Source organism: Aphelocoma coerulescens, chromosome 1A (assembly GCF_041296385.1).
Source record: "Aphelocoma coerulescens isolate FSJ_1873_10779 chromosome 1A, UR_Acoe_1.0, whole genome shotgun sequence".
NCBI lineage: Eukaryota > Metazoa > Chordata > Aves > Passeriformes > Corvidae > Aphelocoma > Aphelocoma coerulescens.
Window position 1 is genome coordinate 65,919,068 of NC_091014.1, and position 25,847 is coordinate 65,944,914.

The 25,847-nt window shown below is 43.3% G+C and overlaps 2 protein-coding genes across 8 annotated transcripts; one reads left to right on the forward strand and one right to left on the reverse strand.

The window, feature by feature from the left end:
- On the reverse strand, nt 1-25,688 carry STYK1 (serine/threonine/tyrosine kinase 1). 4 transcript variants are annotated; one of them, XM_069003356.1, is made up of 11 exons: nt 25,649-25,688; nt 15,057-15,386; nt 8,027-8,131; nt 7,015-7,158; nt 5,407-5,655; nt 4,988-5,169; nt 3,131-3,214; nt 2,687-2,895; nt 2,422-2,462; nt 2,042-2,138; nt 1-1,335 (listed from the first exon to the last, which is right to left on the reverse strand). In XM_069003356.1, exons 3-11 carry the CDS (start codon nt 8,091-8,093, stop codon nt 1,131-1,133), a joined length of 1,278 nt encoding a protein of 425 aa, XP_068859457.1. In that variant the 5' UTR covers nt 8,094-8,131; nt 15,057-15,386; nt 25,649-25,688; the 3' UTR covers nt 1-1,130. The 4 variants fall into 4 exon arrangements, with proteins under 4 accessions (XP_068859457.1, XP_068859454.1, XP_068859456.1 ...); XM_069003353.1 differs by lacking the exon at nt 25,649-25,688 and adding an exon at nt 18,817-18,929; XM_069003355.1 differs by lacking the exon at nt 25,649-25,688 and adding an exon at nt 18,670-18,761.
- Nucleotides 17,394-22,897, forward strand: SYCE3 (synaptonemal complex central element protein 3). 4 transcript variants are annotated; one of them, XM_069003360.1, is made up of 3 exons: nt 17,394-17,508; nt 20,582-20,687; nt 21,616-22,897. In XM_069003360.1, exons 2-3 carry the CDS (start codon nt 20,582-20,584, stop codon nt 21,789-21,791), a joined length of 282 nt encoding a protein of 93 aa, XP_068859461.1. In that variant the 5' UTR covers nt 17,394-17,508; the 3' UTR covers nt 21,792-22,897. The 4 variants fall into 4 exon arrangements, with proteins under 4 accessions (XP_068859461.1, XP_068859458.1, XP_068859460.1 ...); XM_069003357.1 differs by lacking the exon at nt 17,394-17,508 and adding an exon at nt 19,671-19,990; XM_069003359.1 differs by lacking the exon at nt 17,394-17,508 and adding an exon at nt 19,679-19,757.
- Nucleotides 25,689-25,847: the final 159 nt, after the last annotated feature.

The window sequence follows — 25,847 nt, forward strand, 5'->3', positions numbered from 1 at the left end:
TTGGGGAAAATTAATTTATTGCTAACCAAATTAGGAAGCGTAATGAGAAATAAAACCAAATCTTAGAACACCTTCCTCCACTCCTCCCTTCTTCCCAGGCTCAGCTTCACTCCTAATTTCTCCACCTCTTCTCATCCAGCAGGGAGAATGGGGGTTGTGGTCAGTTCATCTCACATTGTCTCTGCTGCTCCTTCCTCCTCAGGCAGAGGACTCCTCACACTCTTCCCCTGCTCCAGTGTGGGATCCCTCCACAGGAGACTAGGTCCTTCAGGAATTTCTCTAACATGAGTTCTTCCCAAGGGTTGTTTTTCATGAAGTGCTCCAGCATGAGTCCCTTTCCATGGGATGCAGTCCTTCTCAAAAGAGGGCTCCTCTCTCCACAGATTCTGCCAGGACTCTGCTCCAGCACAGGCTTCCCTCCGAGTCACAGCCTCCTTCAGGCACCCCCCTGCTCTGGCGTGGGCTCCTCCAGGGGCTGCAGGTGGATCTCTGCACCCCCAAGCCCTCCAGAGGCTGCAGGGGCTCAGCTGCCTCTCCATGGGCTGCACCCATGGAGAATGGTCCATGGAATCTCGGGGGAATCTCAGCTCTGGAGCCTGGAGCAGCTCCTGCCTCTCCTTCTGCCCTGCCCTGGGTGTTTGCAGAGCTGTTCCTCTCACATTCACACTCCTCTCTTCCACCTGCTGTTGTGCAGTACTTTTAACCCTTTCTTAAATACATCATCACAGAGGTGCTACCAGTGTTGCTGAAGGGCTCAGCCTTGGCCAGCAGCAGGTCCATCATGGAACTGGGGGAAGCTTCTGGCATCTTCTCACAGAAGTCACCCCTGTAGTCCACCCCTTCCCACACAAACCTAACACACTCCTTTAACTCAAGTTTCTCGTTACATTTTCTACAGCTTCCTAAACACACTTTACTCCCAAATGACCACTGGCAGAATGATACCAACAGGTTGATTTAACAATAATGATAACAGTTTCTTGTGTCTGGCATTGAGGAGAGATTTTATACATGTTTGAAGAACAAAGGGATCCCTTCCAACATGCACACCTCATTCTGAGCTTGCAAAACATTTTAGAAATGGAAAACTCTGCGACTTCTTCTCCTTTACCAAAACATAAAAGGGCCCTTCAGAGGATTGTATACTCCCTCACTAGGCTGTGCACATCAACACCAGCAACATCAGCATAGAGTTCAGGCACCACTGGCTCTGGCACCTGCAGCACTGTGTGCCCATTGCTGGTCTTCATAGCTGTTTTCAGAGAGCACAAGAGGTGTGTTGGAGAAGGCCGGTGAGCTGCACTCCACTGCCAGCAGGACTTCATGATGCAGTACCTGTAAGGTGGAGAAGAATGAGAAGCACCAACACAAAGTTTTGCTACAGTCAAACCATCTCATATTTAAAATGTCTGGAAAAATCCTCCTTTTCTCCTTCATGTGAAGTTCTTTCAATGACCCTTTGAAATTTGCAGTCACATAATCAGTTATGGGTATGAAGCTGTTTGCCAGGATGCCAGCTGAGAGAATGGGAAATCCACTTTTTGAAACAGCATTATGGAACGAAAAAACCTCCAAATATTAAAAGAAACTGTGTCTTCACACAAAGAAATGTACCTTAGATCTTCCCTGTGGATACTTTGATCATTTCACAGAATATCCTACAACCTAGAGGACAAAAATCATTCCACAGCAGTGATGCACCTTGCAAGGAAGCAGTGGAGCAGCAAAATGCAACGGCACTTAAGGAAACAGAAACAAGTGTAATTTTCAACAGAAGGAAACAAAAACAAGTGTCATTTTCAAGAGAAGGAAACAGAAACAAGTGTCATTTTCAAAAGAAGGACAAAAGGGTTTTGCCACAGAGGTTTTATGCAGCAGAACCCAGTAAGGAGATGTGGCAGACACAAATGTTCTCAGCTAACAGGTTACTCTTAGTATAGTCTAGACTTAGAAATCTTGTGTAAGATCTCATTTTCTCTGTCTCACTTCCATTTAGCTCTGCCAATCTCATGTTCAATTGTGCATAAAGCAAGTGGCTTACATGGCTTGCTGGCAGCTCGAGGGCTGCTTCATAATGTTCTGTTTCTGCAGGTATGGTAAGATGTCAGAAGTCGGCACCTCAGGATATGGTGGAGCACCTGGAAGGGCAGAAAGAGCAATGGTAGAAAATGCTATGGCAATGGCTGCAGATAGCAGCTTCTGTGCAAGACTGGCTTCCTGCCCTACCAAAATTTGATTTTTTCCTACCACAGTTCACAATAACAGGAAGTCTAAAAGGAATTGGCAAGACTTTGCAATCTGGAAAAAAAACAGGGTGCTTATTTAAATGGCCCAACTTTACATTCTAAAATTTGAGATTTTGGGTCTCGTTAATTTGCTACTTCCTTATGTATTTTTTTTATTATCATTAAGTCTTCTTACCTAATGTAATCATTTCATACAGTAGAATTCCAAAAGACCATCTGCAAGAAAAGTAAACAAAGCAAAGTTGTTTGCTGGCTGAAATACATAAAAACAACTAGGCATGGCCTGCAGACGGGAGAAAGTATGAGCTGTAAAAGAGGAGCCTTATGCAGAAACTAGATCTGCCTTCCCGTGAACTTCAGAACATGAAATGATACATAAAGGAATGAAAGAGACAGATCTGACAGACAGGTGAACTTCTAGTCCCAAAATGAAGCCATACATGTCTGCCTTGATGGTAGGGGGTTTGCTCAGGAGCCTCTCTGGTGCCTGCCACTTGACTGGCACTTTCCGTGTGACTGAGCTGGCACCACGGGTACGACATTCGTAGGCCAGGCCCAAACCACAGAGCTTAGCAGTGAAGTTGTGATGAAGAAGGACATTCCTGGCAGCAATGTCACCATGGAACAACTTCTTTTCTTCAAGATAAGCCTGGGAAATTGGAAAAGAAAGAAAGAAAACCAGACGATTTTGAAAGGAAATTTAATTGATATAAATCTTCACTGAGTATGCTTGTCTTCCACACTGTGCAGTAGAGGCATGTGCTCACCAACACAATGGAAGCATATTTTAACAAAGCCTTCATTCCCAGTGCTTAGGCCACTGTGCAAACTTGTGTTGCAATCAAGCAAGAAGGAAAAAATTCAGCCAATGTGAGCAGACTTACCAGAGCTGCTGCAACCTGCTGTCCAACCTCATACACCTGCCTCTCAGTGAAGTCATAGGGGACACCATCCATTGCCATTACATCCTAGAGACAAGACAGGAGACCTTGGTTCAAACAAATGCCACAGCAGTAGGGTAGTGGGGAATGTTTCCTTCTAGTCTATCGAATCTTATGCTCCTCCTCCTCACAACTGATCATAAACTGACTGCAGTGTAAGAGGACATGGATGGGTGATGTTGATGGTGTGTTGAGTAAGACAAGTACACTAGAGACAACTGGTGGGAAAATTGAAAGGTGGGGAAAAATTCATAGGTTAGACAGCAATTGTCAGAATGACAGTGAGGAGTGACAATCCACACAGGTGAATGAGAGATATACTATAAATTAGAATGCTGAGTAGAAAAGCACATTTCTAACATAAGAATGGCTACCTGCAATGAGACTAACAGTCCATCTCTCGTACCACCCTGCCTGTAACAGTAATCCTAGCTGGATGCCCAGATTAGAAAAAGGTAGCACACAATGTTCTTCCTGGCATTTTACAGACCACAGATACCTTCTATTTAAAAACTTCCTGAGATGGTCATGGTTTCAGCATGTTCAGCAACCTCTGAAAGGCTACCTTCCATGATTGTATTCCGTCATGTCTTGACCTCATATGAAGTTCCAGTATCCACAGCAGTCAGTGGCAAGACCTTCCATTAGTCAACTCACTTCATGAAGAACCAGCTTCATTTGTTTGTTTTGAACATGACATGTACTGGCTTTATTTGCTTCTGCTTGGACCTTCTGCTGAATAGGACAGGAAGCAATCCTTCTACATTTAGAGTTTCAGATGTAAGAGAGTGATGGATTTACACAGTAACACGGCAGAGTTTTGTTCCCGTGCCTTTTGTAACAGTGAGTCATAAAATCACAGAATAAGCTGAGTTGGAAGGGACCCACAAGGACCACCAAGTCCAACTCCTGGCCTTGCACAGGACATTTCAAAACTCCCACCCTGTCCCTGACAGCATTGTCTGAACACTCCTGGAGCTCAGACAGCCTTGAAGCTGTGGGCATTCCCTGGGGAGCCTGGTCAGTGCCTGACCACCCTCTGGGGGAAGAATATCTTCCGGCTATTCAATCTAAACCTCCCCTGATATTTGGGGTCTGTTTTAGCTTGAGTTAACATTTTCAATGGACTGAGTATTTTTACACTATCAGACCTCATCCCATCAGATTTTACTCCTCATCAGCAATGGGCAGACATGAAGCCATCATTCACATATGTGAAATTTTAACCTGTGCATTATTAAATTTTTAACTATGCTGAATTTCATCTGTTCTTTTTATTGGCAAGTCTTTCAATCTTGGAAGATCCTTCTGCAATTCCTCTGGGTCAGCCCTTGCCTTTACTGGCTGGAACCATCAGCAAATATCATCACATCACTGTCACCCATTTTTAGGTTACTAATACATGCCGTGAACAGCACCATGTCCTAGATAGCTGACCTCCCTCCAGTGCAAGTACCAACCTTTCATCTTATATTCTATTTCCTGTCTTTTACCAATTTGTTATCCTCCCATGACCTTCCCCCTGTGTGGGAATTGCTCTGCTTTCTTAAAAGCATTTGGAGTGAGACGGGATTTAAAACTTTAGAAATTCGGGTGGCTGTCTGAATTCACTTTAATTCCAGTGCCCTTCAAACGTCTGCAAAGTAGGACCTTTGTGCAGAACTTCTTTGGGGTATGGAAATAGTTTTGAGTGATATAGAGGGATGCATGGAGAGATGAAAAGAATCATCTATGATTCATGGCTAGGTATGTACCTAAGGAATTTAAGAAGCTATTCTGTCATCACTTCTTTTGACTCACCTTCCGACATGTCCACAGAAATGTCAATAGGTCACCTAGAGACACATCTTCCATGATCATATAAAGTGGGAGCTGGTCTACACAACATCCAACCAATTCAACCAGGTTCTCATGATGGCCAAGATTTTGATGGAATTTAATCCTTCCCAAGAAATCCTTTACTTTCTGAGGACTAGCCAGGTCTGAAAGAACAAAAGAAAACAAATTAAAAACTAAACAACAACAAATGGAAGCAGCAAAGAACAGGTTTACAGCTAAAACGGTCAGCAATCTTTAATCCTACAAAGACATTACTACAAGAACACCTCTGACCTACTACACTGAACATGTTCTTGCCCAGTACTGATGGAAAAGCTCTACCCAGCATCATATCTGGGATACGAGACTGTACCAAGGTGGATCCTGACCATGGGCCTTACCTTGCAAGGCTTTCAATACCACAGTCTTAGTCTTCCCAGAGCTCCCAGTTTCCAACTGTGCTCTGTAGATGCTCCCATAAGCACCATGTTTTATCAGCTGCAAGGTGCCTGGTGAGAGCTTCTCTCGTGGGATCTCTAATTCTTTTAGAGTCAAGGATGCAGAATTTAGAAGGCTCTCCACAGATGTCTCACTCAGCTGGATGTAGTGGTTCTCTGTTGAGCAGGGTTCCTGCTGGTTCTTTTTCTTCACTGATAAAAGCAAATACATATGACGCATAAAAACAGACAGATGAACTCTTGTAATAGGTGGCAGTGCTCATCCTTCTATCCTCTTTAGTGTTTGCTCCACAGTGTTTTGGAAATCAGGGCAAAGTAAGGAACTGTTATTGTATCTTACTTATCCTGGCCCTTGAAGAGGAGAAAGAATTTATCTCCCACTCTATTTGATGAAAAGACAGAACCAGTCTAGAAATTTCTCCCATGTTTAACTACATAACCTTTATAGGTAAGACACATTTGGACTTCATTCCCATGTGCTCAAGCAATGAACATTCTCTTTTATTACCAGTTCTCAATTATTTCTCTTAATATAGGCTCAAGAGGCTTTTTTCCCCTCTACATACCCAAAATTAATTCAGAACTGTATTTTCATTTCCACACAGCCACATATGTATCAACAAACCTTCCCCTACCTCCTCACCAATCCCTGCTCTACTTCATGTTGTCTCCATAGGAAGAGGGAGACAGCATTTTGAAATTAAATTTCTTAAATGGCAGTATAGAAAATGGATTAACTAGGTGTGATCTACATCAAAATTACTATCATTCATAACTACCCCAGTAAAACTCTCCTTGCAGCAGCCTCCAGGAGGCTGTTACATAAATACACTTTGCAGCTCTTGTGATGCTACCACAGCACGTTAAACAGCCTACATTGTATGTTGCTTTCAATTTTCTCAGATCCATCTATACTACAGATTCCACTACTGTTGCTGCAAAGTGGAGTAAATCAGGGTTAGTTAGAAGCTTAACAAGTTGAGAAGCCTGGGCCCCTGGCGGGGGGAGAGGGAAGCAGTCCGACCAATATGGTTGATAAGAGCAAACTCTGTTTATTAACAGTCCAAAGGCACTTATATAGTATACCAGCTTGTTAACTCCTAAGTGGCTTAAAGCTTATCAAAACACATTTCTATTTCTACATAATTGGACTTACATTGGCAAGCTTCCATAGTCTTGTTATGATTAAAAGAATTCGGTGTCCATCTCCCTCGTTCACTCCCGGATAGCACAGCTGGACCATTTCAAACCTCCCTCTTTGCTCCCAGCCCTGCTTGTTATTTTTCACACGGGGACTTTCCCATGGAAAGTTTTCTCACACACAAGCCTTTAGCTTCCAGGCCTATTGCTTGCACAGTTCTTTTATTGATCCCAATAATTCTATTTCCCAACAAGGGTTCCCAATTTTTCTAATGTTTACTGGATTGCTGAATACCACTCAGGATCCTCATAAATGGCTTTGCCTAACAGCTCAAGCAATGGGGAAATGGAATTGACTTCTCGCCAGTGAAACCATTACTCTTTCCTCTGGTTGTAAACCACTTTTTTTACCTTGTGTTCCAGCTGGTGCTGAGTGCTCCTGCTTTGCTCGCAGGCCGCGGCAGTGGAGCCAAAGGATTACGGTGAGCACAATGACAAAAAGTCCCACCAGGAGAACTGGGACAACGATCACTTCTGTTTGATATTCACGCACAACTAGCAACAGAGAAAGAAAATGCAAAACCAAGGAATAAGCAGCACATTGGTTCTGTATAACCATGCAGCAACAATCCATTTCAGTACCTGTCAACACCAAAAGTGTGTGTTCCCTCCTCTGCTCCTTGGGATAGCAACTGGACACTGTTGGTGCTGCCACTCCATTTTTCAAAGGTGCTGAGTATCTAAACTGCATTAAATCACTGACTCCCACACCTGAGGCCACTCATTTAGATGCCTTAATATGGAGGCCAGAAATTGTAGCCATTTGAAGTACCATCCACCAGTGAAACAGAAATGGCACTGGCAGCAGGACAGCAGGGAGATGGGAAGGGCTGGATATTGCTATGTCATCACAAATACATGTGCAATTACAGCTCCAGCTCCTTCCAGTAAAATTATACAGAGCATTTTAAAGGAAACAGGGTGTGGTCACCTTTGGAATTTGACTGAAAGACATTGCAATTAGCAAGGCTTGTGAAGGTAACTATCTTTCTCATGTCCCCCAGATTTGGAGGTGGTCAAGACCATTTTTTCAGTTCCCAAAGATGGCAGAAAGTAGTGAAATCAAAATCTCACAAAACTGGTCCTTTGGAAAGCTGCAGGCAATCTTTAATGACTGCTGTACACCTCATTCAAAGTAGAAATTCTCTAAAATGGCTGAAATTATGTGAGATGAATCCTGCCACAGAGCCTGCATCCCCATAAACATTTCTCCCCTGAAACACAATGCAGGGAAAGCTCCATCAAGTCTTTCTGTGTGGACTGGGGTGCAGGTGAAGGAGAAAAATGGGCTTGGTACACTTTAGTGAGGCTGGCCTTCCTGCCCAGCATGTGAAAGCTTATTAAAGGAATGTGTGAATCTTACCACATAGCCTGTCATTGCTATTGCACTCCAGCAGCATCCGTGAGAGTCTTTTCACGTCCCCTGCCATGATCAATTACAAGCAAGCAGGTCTCCAACCCCCACCTCCTGCACAGACATAAAGAATAGCAACAAAATTTACTGGGAGAAAGGATGATGATGAAACAAGTGAAGTGAATATGGTGGAGTTTTCTACCCCTTACAATCAGTCGTTGCATGAAGCAGCACTGGGATTTGGAGGTTTAGAGAATGGCACAGGACATCTACTGTCACATCCTATGGATGATGCACTGCATAACTAGAGAGCATTTAGGGATAAGCTTGTTCTACAGCACTTCATAAACAAATGAGGACCCCTAGGCCTAAGTGGCATATGTACAAAAATCCATAGTTACAAACCTAATTACATTTAAAGAACAGCTAATACACTCCTAGCTAACACACTTCTTAGATGCCAGAATGGCTCAACATTTTATCTTCTGGTCCATTACAAGTGAACAGATCAGCAGCATGCACAGACAATGTCATTCTTGACTACAGTCCTTGACACAACTCCTCCCGTTGCTGCACAAAGCCAAGGAGAAAAAAGAGTTGTCATTAGGGTTCTCTGGTACCAACTTCTGAGCACTGCCAAGTCTGGAGGTATTCTGAAGCACAACATCTGCAACTCTTTCGCATTTGCAGCTGAAAATCCAGAGCCTGTACCTTGTTCAGTCACTGATTCTTATAAACATTGCTAAAATTTAAGACTTAATAGCTTCGCCAACAGTGTCATCGTGAACATTTTATAGGAATTGTGACTTTTACCCTGGAAGTACCTACTTTGTTTTCAGCCGTACATTTAAGGCAATTAACCTCAGTGGCAAATATAGGGCATTGATTTTATGGAATTTGGTGATTAAACATTTAACAGAGCTTGTTCTCATGCTTAAAATTAATGAGTGAAATTATTCTTTACCAGCTGCACAACAGAGGCAGTAGAGGAAAACAGAATATATCTGTGCTTTAAGGTATCACAAAAAGTCGGCTTCCTTTTTTTATTTCATTTCATTTTTAATATGCTAGCAAATTTACCTGGTTCCAAAGTGTGGCTACACCATGAATCCAGTCAAAGGAGTAATAACCCAGCAATAATACCAAGTTTTTCAGGTACACTCTGAAAGCAAGCACACTAAAACAACCCACCTCATCTCTAACCCACACACACACTTACACACAAATACACAGGAACAGTCCTGGCTTCTTTCATTCTCAGGTACACACAGACTTTAGGACCATTAGCCAGCAATCATATTGTATAATCTAAGTCATGAACAGTCCAAGCTCCATCTTAAAACTTGCTAATGGCTTTGTACAGGTGCTTACCAGAAATGCACACCGGCATTTAAACACCCTGCATGCACAGGCACACAGAAGCACACACACCGCAGTTTGTGCTGACAGACAGAGCAGCAAAGATCCATGTGAAAAAGCTCTGACACAGCAGCCATGTCTACACTGGTCCCTGTCTGTAAAAAGGACTCCTCCCTACTCCTTTATACACCTCCCAGCAGTGATGCCAGTGGGTGGCACCCATGTTTTCCAGCCACACTCAGGGCAGAACTATGGGATCCAGGAATGAAAACACTGGCAGCCGTTGGCACTTTATTTGCCCTGGCACTCCTATTGCTGCTTTTGCTTGTGGAGGTGTTATCACTGGAAAAGCTTGACTAGAGAAGCCCATTTACACTCTATGTGTCTGTCCTCTTGCAAAACTCAGCAAGCAGAAAAAGAAGTTGTACTCAGTAAGATAATTCTGAAGTGCCTTTCAGAGCTACTTTTCAGGTCAAGAGCAAATAAATTCCTGTACTAGGCTGTTTCTGCAACTTACATTTTTAAGTCACATTATTGCAGTTCTTACATTTCTGTCCTCACAACGAGAATGGTAACTCAGAAATCCACAGAACTCACGTAATACATTTAATATTTTTTGCAATGGGAGACACATGAAAGTTATGCGGATCTAACACGTTCATGTGCATACTCAACACAGAGCAGGACTACTGACAGTGCTCAATTAGTTATTTTGTTAGATGAAGACAGTTTTCCAGCACCAAGCCAGCGTAAAGAGGGCAAAAATACCTTAAAAAGGTTCAAAACCTGTACCTCACTGGCATTCTGATTTTCCTTGCCTGTGTGTTACACTGTACCAAGATCAGTGCTGTCTAGATCATGTGCACACATACACTGTGCTACTCCAATTTAGAATTTGCATTAGAGAATTTGTGCAATTTCAACTAAATGTCGGCTTATTTATTCCACTGGTTTTTTTGATACCCTCTTTTTTTAATACCCTCTTACCCAGACTGAATTCCACTCACTGGAATTCCTAGAACCATAGAATCATTAAGGCTGGAAAAGATTGTTAAAATCACCAAGTCCAACAGTCAGCCCAGCACCACCACCATGCTCACTACTAAACTCATGTGCCCCATCCACAGGTTTCTTGTACATTTTCAGGGATGGTGACTCCACCAGCTTCACTGGGCAGCCTATCCCAATGCTGAATGACTCTCAGCAAAGAAAGTTTTCCTGATCTAATATAAATATCTCCTGACACAATTTGAGGCTGTTTCCTCCTGTCCTGTCCCTTGTTCCCTGGGAGCAGAGCCTGACCCCCCCTGGCTGCCCCCTCCTGTCAGGGAGTTGTGCAGAGCCAGAAGGTCCCCCCTGAGCCTCCTTTTCTCCAGGCTGAGCCCCTTTCCCAGCTCCCTCAGCCCCTCCTGCTGCTCCAGCCCCTTCCCCAGCTCCGTTCCCTTCTCTGGACACGCTCCAGCCCCTCAATGCCTTTCTTGTCCTGAGGGGCCCAGAGCTGCCCCAGGATCTGAGGTGTGGCCCCAGCAGTGCCCAGCACAGGGGACAGTCACTGCCCCGGCCCTGCTGCCACCCCATGGCTGGCACAGCCCAGGGACCATTGGCCTCTTGGCCCCCTGGGCACACCTGGGCTCATGTCCAGCCGCTGTCCCCAGCACCCCCAGGGCCTTTCCCAGCTTTCCAGCCCCTCTGCCCCAGCCTGGAGCTGCAGGGGGTTGGTGTGACCCAAGGGCAGGACCCAGGACCTGGCCGTGTCGACCCTCAAATCACTGGCCTGAGCCCATGATCCAGCCTGTCCAGATCCCTCTGCAGAGCCTTCTGACCTTCAACCTGAACCCAAAGCCTGATGTCCAAGCTAAATACACAACAAAGACCATGGTACCTAAAAATAGCAGAAGCAGCTGCTCTTAGACAATGGGAAATACAAAGCAAAACCTTAGCAGAAGTTAAACTGCAGTCACCAGCATCTGCAAACTGCTCCCAGCAGACTACTTGGTGTACAGCAGTGCCACAGCCTGGCAGCAGTGACAGCTTAATCAGCCCCCATACCTGCCCCACACCGACACTGCTCCTCTGCACACAGTTGCCAACAGGATGAACACCTGGGGAAAGGTGGCATTTTGTTTCCACCCACGTTTGCTTGCCAAGCTGTTCTGCTGCCCTGGCAATTGAGACAAAGCACAGAGGGCAACAGAGGGACAGGAATAAGCAGCTAGAAGATGGCAGCTGTGAAGGCTGCTTAAACCAGTTCGGGAAGCCCAGATACTGAATGTGAATGTAGCTGAGCTGAATTAAGTGCTCACCAATACCAAAAGAAGGGATTATCTCTTCTCTCTGCTGTCTTCTCATTTCTTTTTTTGCTCTCAGTTGTGCAATTCATCACATGGCAAACTGATTCAAACCACTAACCCAGCAGGAAAAATTCACTGCTCTTTTGCCATGGTGATTTCCTGCCATTTTAGTGGTCGGTATTAGTCAGGGGTGAATGGCTAATTCATCTAAAGCTGCACTGTGAAACCACTCCCTGTGTCAGCACAGATCCACAGGTACTCTGTGCCAGCAGAAGCCTTACCATGATTTTTCCAGTCCTCTGTCATTCATTCTCACATGTATACTGTCCCCTTAGCAATAGCAGAAGCATTCACATGGCAGTGTGGTAAACTGAACCAGGAAGGTGATCTGCCCTAAAATAATCAATCCTCTCTCACATTTTATGGCCTTGAAGTTCCCATCAGGCTCAAATTATCCTATTTAAAGTGCCAGGACTAAGACTTAAGAAGCCTGAGTGACAAACATTGTGGTGAAGACTGAAAAGAAAAATATCAAGACTTATATGGCCATGGAATATATGGGAACAGACAGCTTGAATACTGCCCACACAGAAGCTGCCTGCTGTTTGCTCCTGCCATGTTCAGGGGAGTAAGTCCATATTCACAGCAAATACAGAGTTTTGCCACTGAGGATGTCTGACTTGTGAGCTACCAGCAGTTCCCATCATCAGTGCAAACGTCTAAATCCTTGTGTAATGATTAGCTAAAGGTCTAAAGAAACAGCTGATTAATTTTATATGACAAAAATAAAGGCTAAGATTAATTTGGATCTTCATTAGACCCTTTAAAAAGTGCTATGAGCTGATATGGAATTAATGTAGTTATTTCTCCAGACATCCTGTCCCGCATTAACTGCACACCACTTTATTACAAGAATACTCTTACACTTGTTTTTCATGCACTAATTGTGAGGACCAGCTGTAACACAACTACAGGCACATAAAGAGCAGCTGAGTAATTCAGTAACTTCAGTCCCACACTGCCTGACTGATAAGACAAAATAAATCCTTAAACATGATGTCTTCTACTTAATTTCTTGCAGTGGCAGAACCTTGCTCTCCAGCTTTTCCAGTCACCATTTCACTGCTGCTTTATAATTTCCCTCCTCTTTTATCTGACCTTTGAACATGGTCAACAGTCAAGGCTTTGGCAACTGCTCTGCACAAGCGTACTGTGCTGGCTGTGCAGTGGGAAGGGAGAGGAGCTACCAGGGAATTGCAGGAGCCAAACCAGCAGGAAACCACCAGGTGTGGCCGGCTGTGGACATTGAATGTGAGAGAAGAGGGAGAAGCAAAGCACCATTGTAAAGCAAACAGTGAAAAAGAGATTTTTTCTTTCCCCTGCCCTGCCATGTCCACTGTTTACTAAAAGCAGCATTCAAACCAAATAAAAAACGAGCCTGACAGGTTTCAGCCATGCATTTGTTAGACTACATATTCTGTCTCTTCTGCCTGCAGAAGACCTTAGTGACTATTTCCAGCAGCCTGGCAGACCATGACATCTTTGCAAGGTTTTCCTGGCCCCTGGAGTCATCTCATCTCTCAATGCAAGGCACATGTGGGTTACCAAGCAGCATCTTCGACTGTGAGAATGGGAAATTCTGACCAGCCACACCAGAGTCACTTCTGTCCTTGTAAAGAAGGTCTCAGCTATAAAGACTTAGTAGTATAACTCACTTTTGAAACAGCTGGTAGCTGTAACACCCTGTAAGAAAACAAAGTGTTTCAAAAACCACATACAGAGACACAAGATTGGTCCAAAATTTGAGTATCAAACCTAGGCTAGCTGCTACAGAGGCATAATAAGGGAGTGAAAGAAAATTAGCCCGACCACTTCAGAAAAGCTAGACCATGGAGAAAACAGCAAATAATGAGGCCCGTGCTGCTATTTGAGCAGGTGGTTACTGAGGGCAAACTCGGCTCCTTTTCAGTATAGCAGAAAAAACAGGCAAAGTTAACAGTCACTACTGCATTGAGAAACAAGTCAGGAGGACTCCGTGCTGCTGTGCTTTTATGCTAAAAATGTTAGTCCTAACTGGCACCATTTCATTTCAGTGGAGATATGCGAGTTCTTATGGTGCTAGGTTTTGCTTAAACTCAGATCATCTAAAAAAATTAATTTATTTGTGCTGCGCAAGGAAATCTAAGTACAGAAGTGTGAAATAGTACAGAAGCTGAATGGAGATTAAGACAAAAATATTTCTTCTAATACAGAGGTGGCCTACTGTAGTTTCTGGAAAATTAACATACATCTTGATCACTCCCACTGAGTTAAGGCCACCGAAAGTAATTCCTCACAGGTAATCTGCAGAATAAACCAAAATGATAAAAAACCCCTGAGGAATACATCAAGCTGAAGCCCTTAATGAGTGGGCTGTTAAAAGTCTAGAGGCCAAACTTTCAACAGCACACTCTCACCTATGGCTTCCTTTTAAGAAGTCAAAATCATAATCTACTTTTGAAAATGTCTCCCTGCTGACTGATCTCTGATTTAGCTGGTAGCTGCCTGTACTAAGCCTGTATCATACCCCAGCACAAATACAGAAATTCTGAAAAACTGTGACAGAATGTGAGAAGAATGAAGGACTTTTTTTTTCCAAAGGACCACACATACATATACCTTATTGTGCAACTGTGTGATAACAATATTGCATGACATCACATTGCTGCTTAATGGCTTAAGAAATCCAACAAAAATCTGCTTTCATAAATTCACAGCCACTTGAAGCTGTGTAAACAACTTTAGTTTCAGTCTCCCAAGTTCTGGATGTTTCTTGGTGGATTCAACACAGATTTTGTTTATAATTTAATCAGTAGCCCATGCACACACAGGTAAATACAGGAAAATCTAGATATCTGCACCACCTCAGGTTGGAGTTCACTGCCCTACAATCAAGCAACAGTGATGGGAGTAAAATGGTAATTAGTCTTGAATTCAGCCCTAGGCATGTATTACTTAACTAAAGACTGGACGTATTTATACACAGATGCATAGCATCACCCTGTTTCAGTGAACTGAGACTAATTTTTACAAAACTTAATTACCTTGTTAATTTCTTCCTCTTTAAAAAATGCCTATGAGCTGTTTCAGTCAAATCAGCCAGCATGTACAGGACATCCCTCTTTTATTTTTTTCTCAGAACCCCAATACCATTATGATCACAGAAATGACTATTAGCAGCTTCACTACAAGCAGTAAGCACAGGCACATATCTACATGCACACATACACAGACACATAGGCTTTACAGTACAGCTACCTTCTAATTCAGATCACACTTATGTTAATGAAAGCCTTTTAAAAAATAAATATTCATGGTTTGATCCTCCAGAAGTGCTTTCTCTCACTTACCTGAATGACACCACTTCCCTTGCCCTGCGGTTGTCTTCTCCTGCTGCGAGTTCCCAGTTTGTGAGGCCACTCCCAATAACGCTGATGATTACCTTGGAACGGTTGCAATTCTTATGACTAAGTTCCTCCTCACTGATTTTTCTACTCCAGTCCCGCCCAGCTTCAGTTCTTTGCTTCTCTAGGTCTTCTCAGCTGTCTCCCCAGGGATGTCCAACACACAGCTGACAGGAAGGCACACACTTGCAGAACGGGTCTGCCTGGCTTCCACACACCAGCTGCTCATGGGCTGACTACAGAGACAGGCACAGCAAGGAGCCCTCGGGCAGGCACCTGCAGTGGAATTTGAAAGGCAGACCAAAACAGATCAAGAAGGATAGGTTATGTAATAAACAGAATTCATACACTTCTGGTTACAGGTTCATGTTTGAAAAAAAAATGGGCTCTTGGAACAGAAAATCTGTACAAAACCCCCAGGACTCCAGAGGCTGAAAAGTGTTCCATTGGGAACACGGTGTGCAAATGAAGAAAGAGATACAAGACTAACAATTATCAAAACACACTACAGCAGAGAGCAGGAACACAGGGTTTTTTCACATTCTGCCTTGCCCCTTGGTGTCCCTCCTGCTCAGGCTGTCCATGCATTCTGCCAGCATTTTGGAAAATGGCTGGAGCCCTGTCATCAGCTTCCCCCTGCCCTTTCCTCACACCATCCTGAGCTCCCCAACCAGACTGGACAATATTCCTGAACTTTACTGGCCACGATGCCCTTGGGGTCTCCACTGTGCTCTGCTGGTGTCCTCAGCAGCCAGAGGGTATAATCTTCATTGCACCTCAGCATTTTAGTTCTGGGGGCTTTCTTCCCAATAACCCACGCATGCAAGTCCCAGCTGTTGGCCTGCCCTCCTCTATCACCAATAAATCTCGTGTTAAGAGTTTTCAATTCATGAGTCCTGGTTATATGAGTCTCCACAAGATTATTTGCTTACCTACTTCATAGGAGTTAGAGGCAGTTGCATTTCAAGAGTAAGCAACACGAGACCTACTTCTTGTTGAGAGACAAACTTTATTTCACAGTCAGCAACTCGATGCACGTGGCTTTGGAAGATGCAGCAGATGGTGTGATCTCTGCCAACTGTTTTAGCCAAACTCACCTACTCCAGTTAACATTTTGGTGCTGCATATAATCATGTTGTTGTGGGGAAAATTTTAGTTGTGGAACCATCAATAGTTTGGGTATCAAAAGACAATAGTTAATTTAAGAGAGACTTCTCCTTAGCATTATTCTTCTGGCTGGCATTTACTACCCATGTGTGCAAAATGGTGAAAACCAGGAGTGATTTCTTCATTGCTTTGATCTCTCTACAGAGACTGGCAGGAGTGGGCAAAATAGCATCAGTGAAATAGTCCTGTGATATGGAGTGACCAGGAGAGACATCTTCTAGACTAAAAATTTTCTCAAATTAGAAAGATCACTTCAGGTGCAGAGTGTAGGCTTAGACTCTGGCTTAAGCTTCCCTCCCATTCTAGTACTAACTTGCATTGACTCTGCAGTATTTCCTCTAAGAAGGAGCAGGGGATGTGTCTTACACCTCATTCTCCACTAAACAGTAGGTAAAATGCAAATAACAGTTCCTCATTCAAATGAGTTACATTCCACAGGCACCTTCCTCAGGGGCACCTGGGAAAACCTATTCAGATTCCTGTTTAAAAATACGACAGCTGAATATCTTCCCCTTCTTTCAGTTTCTACACCTCCCTACTGTGGAAGAGAGTGTGAAAGGCAAAGGGTTAAATATTCAGGGTAAGCAAATGCAAAAGCAGCAATGGCTGCTGCTTTTAATTTCCCCCACCAGTTCCTCAGTTGTGCTCCCAGTCTGACTGGTTGGATAAGGTATTTTTATGGTTCAGAGTTCAAGCTTCAGCCTATATAATCTTCCTCATTCATCTTCAAGCCTTTCCCCCTGCTTAGTAAAGTGACAGAAGTCATTTATTGTCCTGAAAACAGACTTTTCCTGCTTTGTCTTGTGTTGTATGTGCATCCACAAAGAAAACATTGCCTGTTTAACATCCTCTATCCGTCTCTGCTTTTCCCTTATGATTAAGCACACTGAAAGGCAGCAGACTGGCAGTCTTATTAACATAACCATCCCCTTTATCTCCAGGACAGCTACAGCACACCTACAAACCATCCTAACCACACACAGCTGCTGCACCATAGCCTCAAGATGGGGTTCTGGGATTAAGCAGTAAAGTTTTTGACTTAATTTCACATTCTAATATAAGACTTAAAACTGTGGCTTATAGCTGATAGACTGTGAGTGATCTTTTGGTCAGCTTAAGCCCATAAGGGCAAAAACCCAGAAGATAAGGGGCTAATGTGTAAGTCACAAACAGCAACAGCCAGATGGCTGCAGAGCCAGCCAAGGATTGTGGCTAATACCAAGAATTGTTGGTAAGAACACACTGTGAGAAAGAACAAAATGTGACTGGGAAAGGGGCCATGGGGAGGAAGGGCAGGTCTTTTCTGTGACAAACATCCTTGATGTAGTTTCTGCAGATAAGCACAACATGGCACAGTAAAGGAATAATCTAAAAGTGAAAAAAACCTCTTATCGTTATCCCAAGTCTCTGTTCTGCCTCATGACCTTTGCCTCTCAAGGTAGCAGGTTTTCTTAATCATGAAAAATTACAAGCCTATTTTTTTTTAAATGGCAATTCTATTGTGATTTTTCAGTTCATTCCTGCAGCATTTGTTACTTAAAATTTCCAAAGGTAGCACTATATGAAAAGAAACAAAGTAGAAAACTGAAATGACCTAATGATTAGGCATCAATCTTCATCAGCCAGCTGAAGGTCTAGTGATTTGCTAGCACTTCCTCTTATTCATGGATTTTACTCAACTGCTTTTGAACTCCTGCAAAACTTTAGTAACACAATGCTCTATGATAAATTATACAGCCCTCATGCAACTTGGGTGAATAAATACTTTTGTTTATTTTGAAGATGGATTCTCATCTTCAAACCAGCTACTCAGTTGGCAGTGAAATGAGTGGTGGTTGCTAAGTGATGAGCAAGTTTGTTGTATAATGAGAATACTAATATACCAAGTAATTTAAAAACAGGACTAAGTTTGTGTTTGTGTGGATGAAAAAGGAGAACAAGAGACAGCCCAAACCATCCAAGGTTTGGATATTGATCTGGAATGAGACATGACTTGGAGCACGGACAATTCAGAAATGGGACTTAATTCTCACTCTGCTATAAACCAGATAATTCCTAGTATTAGCAGACTCTTGACAAACTTTTGAGTCTCGTTGCTCTTTCTCCAGAAGATTTCTAACCTGGTTTTGCCTAGTCCTGCAAATACCTTCTCCAGTATTTTTTTTTTTTTCGTGGAGGCAAAGATCACAGAAGAATTGGAGAAGGGACCTTTAAAGACCATCCAGTTTCAACCCCCCTGCCGTGGGCAGAGACACTTTCCACTTGTCCATACAGCCTGACCCTGAACACTTCCAGGGATGGGCATCCACAACTTTCTCAAGGCAACCTGTTCCAATGTCTCACCATCCTCACTGCCAAGTATTTTTTTTCTTTATATCTAATATAAACCTACTCTCTTCAGCTGTGAACATGCTGCTCCTTGCGCTGTTATTGCCGACCTTGCTCCGACATCTCCCTCTATCCTGAAGGCGGGGAGAGACTCCCTGAGAAAAGCAGCAGAAGCACCACCCAGCTTTCAAACTTAGGGGTTAAGATGTACCTTCTGCGTTACTTTCAGGAAAGTTCCTGAAACCACCACGGGCCATCTGGCGCGGCCGCTCTCGCCACGGCTTCAGTTCCGGCGGCTCGGGGGCGGGGCAGGGGCAGGGGCAGGGGCAGGGGCAGGGGCAGGGGCAGGGGCAGGAGCAGGGGCAGGGGCAGGGGCAGGGGCAGGGGCAGGGGCAGGGGCAGGGGCAGGGGCAGGAGCAGGGGCAGGGGCAGGGGCAGGGGCAGGGGCAGGGGCAGGGGCAGGGGCAGGGGCAGGGCGGGCGGCCGGGGGCGGTCCGTGCTGCAGGCGGGGCCGTGGGCAGCGGGGAGTTCCCCTTCTCTGCTGCGGCCGCTGGCGACGAGCGCTGAGCCGGGCACGGGCCGAGGGGACGCGGCGATACCCGGCCCGCCCCCGGAGGCGCGGGAGGCCGGCGTGGTCCTGTTTAACATCCGCTATCCGTCTCTGCTTTTCCTTAACATAACCATCCCCTTTATCTCCAGGACAGCTATTACACACGTAGAAACCACCCAAACCACACGCACGGCTCGGTCCGTGATGCCGCACAGAGCCGGCCACGGCGGCGCTGGAAGCGAGGGGCAGGAGGGCCACGGAGCCGGGACACGGTGCTAGGACACAGGCACAGCGCGGCGCCGCGGGGCCGCCGAACTCTCCCAAGCGCTTGTTTTCGTGAAACACAGAATCAACCGAGCTCGCGAGCTCGAGGGCTGAGCGGGCGGGAGGGACGGGCACGGCCGGCGGGCGGGGTTTAGTGTCCCGTTACCGCCCGCTCTGTCCGTGAGGGCGGGCGGGCGGGGGGCGGCCCTGGCGGCGGCCGGAGGGTGCCTGTGGTGGGGGACAGCAGCGGGGCGTGGGCTCTGCAAGGGCTCCGGGGAAGGGGCTGCCCGGTTAACCTTAGTTTTACCTCGCTGTATGAAGAGCACCCAGCGTCTGAGGTTTGGCACCGGTTTAAAATCCTGTCAAGCCATTACAAACCGCCCGTCGCATTCCTTCTGCCCGGAAAACAGATGCCCACTGAGTCTGAGGAATCATAGGATAAAAACTACGCAGTGTGATGTATAAAGGCGCCACACTGAAGTTCTTCCATTTCCTTCTTCATAGTTCTGTCCCATCCATTGGTGGTTTTCGGAAAAGGAAATTAAAGGCAATGCTTTGTGTCACATTTTCGGTGAATACTGAGGTTCTAAAACTTTATTTTTGCCCCAAGCATTTTTACATCCTAGAATTTCACCCCTACAACTAAATAGAGGTTAGGGAATCATAATCACTTATCTGCCTGTATGGTGACAGAACTTAGTGTTTGCACTTAACCTGGCTGGAGCCTGCAATTGTGAAATAAATACAGGTTACAAATGGGGATTTTACAACTAACTTAGAAAATTAGGAGTTGCCCTGGGTCAGAGTATTTGGGAGAGAAGCTGGAAGACAACTGTAACAGGGTAATGAAGTTTGCTACTGAAGGGTTTGACAAAATGATCTGTTATTACTGATACCAAAAATCTTTATTTGGCACAAGCACAGCATATTTGAGCTAATTCTTTCTACTTAAATTAATTTCAAAATAGATTGAAAATAATATGCAGCATACAGGTGATGACCAGTAGCCTTAAGATCAAATTCTTGCTGATTTCACTTGTAAATCTAAAATGCATATGCTTATTTTTATTTTATTTTTTATTGCAATGTTACTTTGAATCAACTGTGAAAATCAACTCATTTTAGAGTAAAATAAAGTCGGAAATTCCTGGTTTCATTATAGATGGCTGAATCAGAATTTCAGGAAGGAAACGATGATGACGGAAAGACGAGGGAGAACTTTAAAAAGAGCACAGAGGAACTTCTGGAGAAAATGGAAAATCTAACAGGTACAGGTCTTCATTAAGAATGACACGGATTTTTTTACTAAAGACACTGAAGATTTATTTTTTATATTTCTTCCGTAAACTTCTGTGTGATAGAAACGTAAATGAAGACAATCACCATCAACTAATGCCCTTGTTCTTAATTCTGAAAAAGTATGCAAATAATTTAGATGGTTCAGATGGCTCAGAATGAAAAATCGATAGGTGATGGATGCTTAAGCAGTTCAGAGTGTTGGTTAAAAACAGAAACACTACTAAGGTGTTTTATGTACAATTATTAAAATACCGTATATAAAATGAGACTTAGTTCTCAAAAATTGATACATACCCCCTCCCAGGTCAGTGCAGTACAGTGAATTATTGGTAAAATAAGAGGGAAAGTACGTAAGTGTACATAAGTTTAGCACATAAGTGCTAAAACTATTTGCTCAGCTTTATCAGATACTCATTATTTCAAAATCAATTTCATTATTAAGTTATTCATTATTTCAAGATCAATTTCATTACTTAAGTTGTCCTTAAAATATTTCATCTCTATGCTGCAGTCTCCTTGATCTTACTCTTCCTAATCTAACCCAAGCTGTAACTGGTCTGGAGAGAGGGTTCCTTATATAATATTCATATATTTTACAACAGTCTCTTGACACTTTCTATTTGATTATCTGTTTTGTTGTGATTTTTAGGTGAAGTGTCCATCCCCCTTTTGTAATTTACATCAGTATACTTCCATTATGGAGTATTTTGAGATACTTATCAAGAAGTAATACTGAAGAGTCTATTTAGTCTTGAGTATTACTGCAGGCAGTTTGCATTTTATCTTACAGTTATCTCTGAGATCTGAACTGATAATAATTGATTTTGTGCATTGAATCAGCCATTGCTTTTTTTCTGGCCAGAATTCCTGGTCTAGTAATATCTGTTGTGTTTGCAGTGTGGGCAACCCAGATCGTCTATGACTGCATAGCCATCCGGACCAACCCAGACCTGACCAACACCATGCAGCACTTGGAAGACGCCTTCCTGAGGTGCAAAGAGCAGCTGGAGAAGAAAGGGCAAGAGGTGCTGATGGAATCTAGAGGTGAAGGGCAAAAAAAAGGAATAAATTGAACTTGGTCATGCTGGCAGAACAACAACCCTTGGAAAATCCCTTAGGTCTTTTTTCCTTGCAGCTGTGGAGGTTTCCCAGCCAGTGTGGGAAATGGATTGGCTTTCCTCTTGCTAAGAACTACTTACTTGTGTACGTCTGTGGAAGTATTTTAACAGGATTACACATACAGCTTTGTATTGTTGAGGGTAAAAGGCAGCAATGTGTGTATTCATATGATGCCCATCAGTAATCCCTGTAGTGTTTGCACACACAATTTACACACCCTCTGTCCTTTTCCCTGGAAGATCATACTCACTCCATGGTCTGGAGTGAATTGAGACCTGAACAAGCTGGGGGGATGGGGAGCAGGGGTGCTGGGATGCTGAGGTGCTGAGGACTATCACAGTGGCATTGCACCAGCCCATGCCTTTCAAAGAACACTGAAGAACTGCTTATTTTTCCAAATGAAAAGCAGGTGAAATTCTAGATTTGCAGATAGACTGCGTTGGTTTTATTTAGGATCATCTAGGTGTTCAATTACATAGTTTTATTATTTAGATAGATCATCTGCACTTGTTCCATTTTCTTCCATTAGATTTTTAACCATTTCTTTGAACTGGTTTCCCCAGAAAGATTGTTCTTCTCAAACCCTCTGAAGATGGCATGACTTATTGAATTAAAAAATTTGTACCATTATAGACTGCAGTGTGTGTGGTGGCATTGCTGCAGAAACCAAACTAACCATGTTATAAAACGTGCTTCTCTCCATATGTTCTTACTGTGCAATATTAGAAAAGGACAAAACATTCCTTTTTTAGTCAGGATGTGGATTAAGAGCACTACCTCATGGCTTGTGGTTATACATAAATGAGTAATTTTATCTGAGATGGAAATCAGTGCAACAAGTTTTAAGGATCTTCTCTTCCATTAAAATCAGTCTCTTTTAACTAGAAAGTAAGTACCATGTAGCAAGTGAGAGCATTTCCATCTCCTCTGAAGAGGTATTTAATGATTTAAATCACATATAAATGATCTCTGAAAGTTTGACAATTTTTAGACTGTGTATTTCTTTGAGATTGGTGGAACTAAATTCAGACAGAATGTTTATCCACTGAAGTAAAAAATATGGAAGCAATTTAACTTTGTTTCTTTTTTTAATGGCACCAAGTATTTCTAGAGGTACAACTGGTAAAGAACAAACTTTGAACTCTACACCTGAATTTCCAGTGGGTAGGTCTTCACTTCTCCCCAAGATTTTCTTCCCAGTTATGTGATGATTACGAGAGGAAAGTTAGGGATAGGCAGTAGTGCTTATTCCTAGAAAAGCTATACAGCAAGATATTTATACTTTTCCTTTGCTATTTTTTTTTTTTAAATTTTAGGTTGAATTTCTTCATTTATTGGGTTATTATTCACCATCTACCCCATTTCAGCCCCCCAGAGCCTGCAGCAGAGCCCAGATAGCCCACATTGCAGCACCTTTATTTCCTGTCACAGGGGTGTGCCCGTGAATTTTCAGAAAAATTATGTGGAGCAACAGCCCCATCTAGTGCTCACGTAACTGCAGCAGTAAACTGGATTGCTGCCATCTCTTAATTCCCCCAGCCCCCGTTTTCTGTGATGAAAAGTGTCAGCAGTCGTGTGCTGTGTAACAGTGCAATGCTTTTACCATCCATGTCACAGCAGAATTTATTGATCTTAGTTATGCACTGCACCTGTGGCAAGTCAAGAGGCTGATGCCCAAGAGTAACCTATCCCAGAGCCATCAACTGGAGCCACACATACTCTCAATACTCTGTTTTGGAGTTTCCATTAAGTTTTTTACCAAGAAACATGAGACTTACACAGAGCCTCCTATATAATCCTGATGGAAATTCTGATGGTTGAAACTCTGCCCTTCTCTCCAGTGTAAAACAACTGAAATGGGGCTGAAATGTGACCATTTCACACATCCACTCAGGCATCTTGACCTTGTCAGGACATGACCTACAGCTCTGTTTAGAATATTTATTTCATTTACTACTACTGCTCTCTAGTTCTTTATTATAGCCCCAGTTCAGGTTATCTCAGAAAGGCTCAAGAATCCACAGGAGCTGTTTTTACCTTTTAGCAGTTTCAAAAACTCAGTCCAGATTCTTGCAGCAATTTTTCCTGAAATTGAATCTGTAACACCTCTATTTACACATACTATTAACATAATGTGGGTTTTTTCTGAACAAGAACTGTCATGAAAGTGGCAGTGTATAATTGATTAATTGTAAGGACCTTTGGGGTCCTACTAAAGTCACCATTTACAAGTCAAAACTTACATTATTCTTCAAAGTTCGGCTATATTTTGACATTAGTCAGGAAATATAATGAAGCCCTGAGTAATTCCTGTGACATTTTAAAACCTTAAGATATTAATTATTCATCTCATCAGCTGGTGGTATTAAGTCATCAAGATCCATTTTCTGCCCAGTACATCATTGTCCTGCTCTAGGACTCCAATTTCAATCACAGCAGCCTTGCTCCACTATTGCAAACAGCACAAAATAGAGAGTTCAAGCTACCACTTGTTTGACGTGGCTTCCAAAATTTTCTCATCCCCTTTACCCCTGAGTAAGGATCCCACTGCCACTTGGCTCGTGCAGCTGCTGTTCCCTACAACTCCAGAGCAGGCACTTCCTCTCTACAGGATCACTGTGGTGCTGAAGGCTCATTGGTTCTCCAAAAAAGCCAATCCAGCAGAAAGCAGAATGATGTCTCAGACCATGGCTTTGAACTCAGGATCTGCAAAGACTCTCTAAAAAAGCTACAATGAATGACAGTCAGACATGCACAGCTGATTTCACAACCCTTACAGCAAGCTATGTAGCATGGGCTTTATTTCCAAAGTTTTTTCCAACTGCAACAGATGATGTTTCACTGCCAAGGCATTTGTTGCACCTGTGTAGTCCTCCCCTGGATACAGAAGCTTACAGGACATGTATCCCTCCAGACTGTGAATGCCTTGAACTGCAATTATGTTCAAATGAAACAGTGCACAAAGGCCTACAAAACTTTCTTCTTCCTTTCTTTATCCTCCTCAAAAGTTCACAAGCCACAGGGACTGTTTTTGCAGCACATTACCTGCTCTGCAAATTCAAAATCCATGGAGCTAAATGTCTTTTCAAGAAACCAAACCAACAAAACTCAAACTAAGCCCGCATCTGAAATTCTGCTTGAGGAAAATAACCCATAGCCTTTACAGGTATATAAGCACCAGCTGCCTAGAGAAATGACCCTCATTATTGAGCACCAACTTTATTTTTTTTCCTGCCAAATTCAGCTAACAAGAGCACAAGTGGCCTAGTAAAGGAACAATTTATAACTAGCCCAAGACATCTAAAAATTTAATTTTAGTAAGTGCTTTAAACTTTGCTAGAGTTAAGCTTGTATTCACCAGGGCTGAAGTAGGTTATGTCAGTCACTAGCTTTTGTTTTATGCCAACATTCTTAGTACAGAGGCAGGACAGAAGTAACAAATGGAACTCAATGATAGGACACTCCTTGCACTTCTCCCTCAGTTTCTCCTTCCATAAAAAAAATGGCTAGAGTTAGGTACTTTTGTTAACTTGATTCAATCTGACCTACATTTTTGCAGAGATTAAGAAAATTCTCTTTAGCCTGTCAAATTTCTTTAAGAAAAAATACCTATTGAAGGCAGTTCAAGTAGTTTTTTATGACAAATTCTGCAGTAATGTTTCAGTATTGAATATCTTGCACCTGTTTATGATGAAATTACCAACCTCTCCCCAATGTACCTCAGCATTTAGTTCTGAACAAAATTTAAGCCTAGTAAGATCTATCCTGCTTAAAAATTTTTAGAAGGTACCATGCCTTATATTTTCCTCACCTTATTACATTTTATTTTGTGTCAAAACAGACGTATTCCTTCATCTTCCAAGTAAAGACTTCTTCCTCAACCAAGCCTCTGACTTTCACTTCACAACTCATTAGAGGTTGCTAATCCCTTGCAATTGCATCAGCTGCAGGCAGTGCCACTCATGCACCACTAAGCCTCTTGCTACCCTCCCTCTCCCCAAGGCAAAGGC

What these genes read in the sequence shown, in the direction of transcription:
- STYK1 (XM_069003356.1), bottom strand. Translation starts at nt 8,093, where the DNA reads ATGGCAGGGGACGTGAAAAGACTCTCACGGATGCTGCTGGAGTGCAAT. An exon ending in AGCACCAGCTGGAACACAAG is followed by an intron (nt 5,656 to 7,014) that starts GTAAAAAAAGTG and finishes TGCTTTTATCAG; the next exon opens with TGAAGAAAAAGAACCAGCAG. An exon ending in TTCTGTGGACATGTCGGAAG is followed by an intron (nt 3,215 to 4,987) that starts GTGAGTCAAAAG and finishes TCTTGTCTCTAG; the next exon opens with GATGTAATGGCAATGGATGG.
- SYCE3 (XM_069003357.1), top strand. Translation starts at nt 19,877, where the DNA reads ATGTATAAAGGCGCCACACTGAAGTTCTTCCATTTCCTTCTTCATAGT. An exon ending in TGCTTTGTGTCACATTTTCG is followed by an intron (nt 19,991 to 20,581) that starts GTGAATACTGAG and finishes GTTTCATTATAG; the next exon opens with ATGGCTGAATCAGAATTTCA. An exon ending in GAAAATGGAAAATCTAACAG is followed by an intron (nt 20,688 to 21,615) that starts GTACAGGTCTTC and finishes TTGTGTTTGCAG; the next exon opens with TGTGGGCAACCCAGATCGTC.